At 46.0% G+C, this 426-nt stretch overlaps 1 protein-coding gene across 1 annotated transcript in view; it reads right to left on the bottom strand.

Moving 5' to 3' along the window:
• Positions 1–421, bottom strand: part of LOC103613198 (proteinase-activated receptor 3) — a gene marked incomplete at its 5' end in the record, with an annotated part of 2,043 nt that extends 1,622 nt beyond the window's left edge. The window contains 1 exon segment of the mRNA XM_008630945.2: positions 1–421. This exon segment is cut by the window's left edge and continues 251 nt beyond it. Coding sequence (XP_008629167.2) covers positions 1–421 — 421 coding nt within the window.
• Positions 422–426: the final 5 nt, after the last annotated feature.

Below are 426 nucleotides of genomic sequence, written 5' to 3'. Positions count from 1 at the left end.
AGCGGCTGACACTGATGCATGTGAGCAACAGAATGGAGCAGTACATGTTGCCGTAAAACACTGCTGTGGCCATTCGACACATGGTTTCCCCAAATATCCAGTTGTTCCCATTGATGTGGTAGGCTATTTTGAAGGGCAGCATGATGCAGAAGAGCAAGTCTGAAACAGCCAAGTTTGTGTAGAGGACAGCAGTGCACACAGAGCGGATCCTGAAGAGTAGCATCCACAAAATGATGGCATTAGATGGTACACCCAATAAAACCGCACTGAGGTAGACAGCAGGTATTAGTTTGGTGCTCAGAGAGCTGGTCAGGTACTCTAGAGTGGTGTTGTTCACTTCTGTTAGAGTGGAGTCATTCGACTTTTTTGAGGTGCATTTGTTTTCTCTGATATGGATGGTTGTTGTCTCCCCTTCTATAGCATAAG

Source organism: Corvus brachyrhynchos, unplaced genomic scaffold (assembly GCF_000691975.1).
Source record: "Corvus brachyrhynchos isolate BGI_N302 unplaced genomic scaffold, ASM69197v1 scaffold5223, whole genome shotgun sequence".
Classification (NCBI taxonomy): domain Eukaryota; kingdom Metazoa; phylum Chordata; class Aves; order Passeriformes; family Corvidae; genus Corvus; species Corvus brachyrhynchos.
The sequence above is the reverse complement of the archived record's forward strand: the minus strand, read 5'-3'. Positions and strand labels throughout refer to the sequence as shown.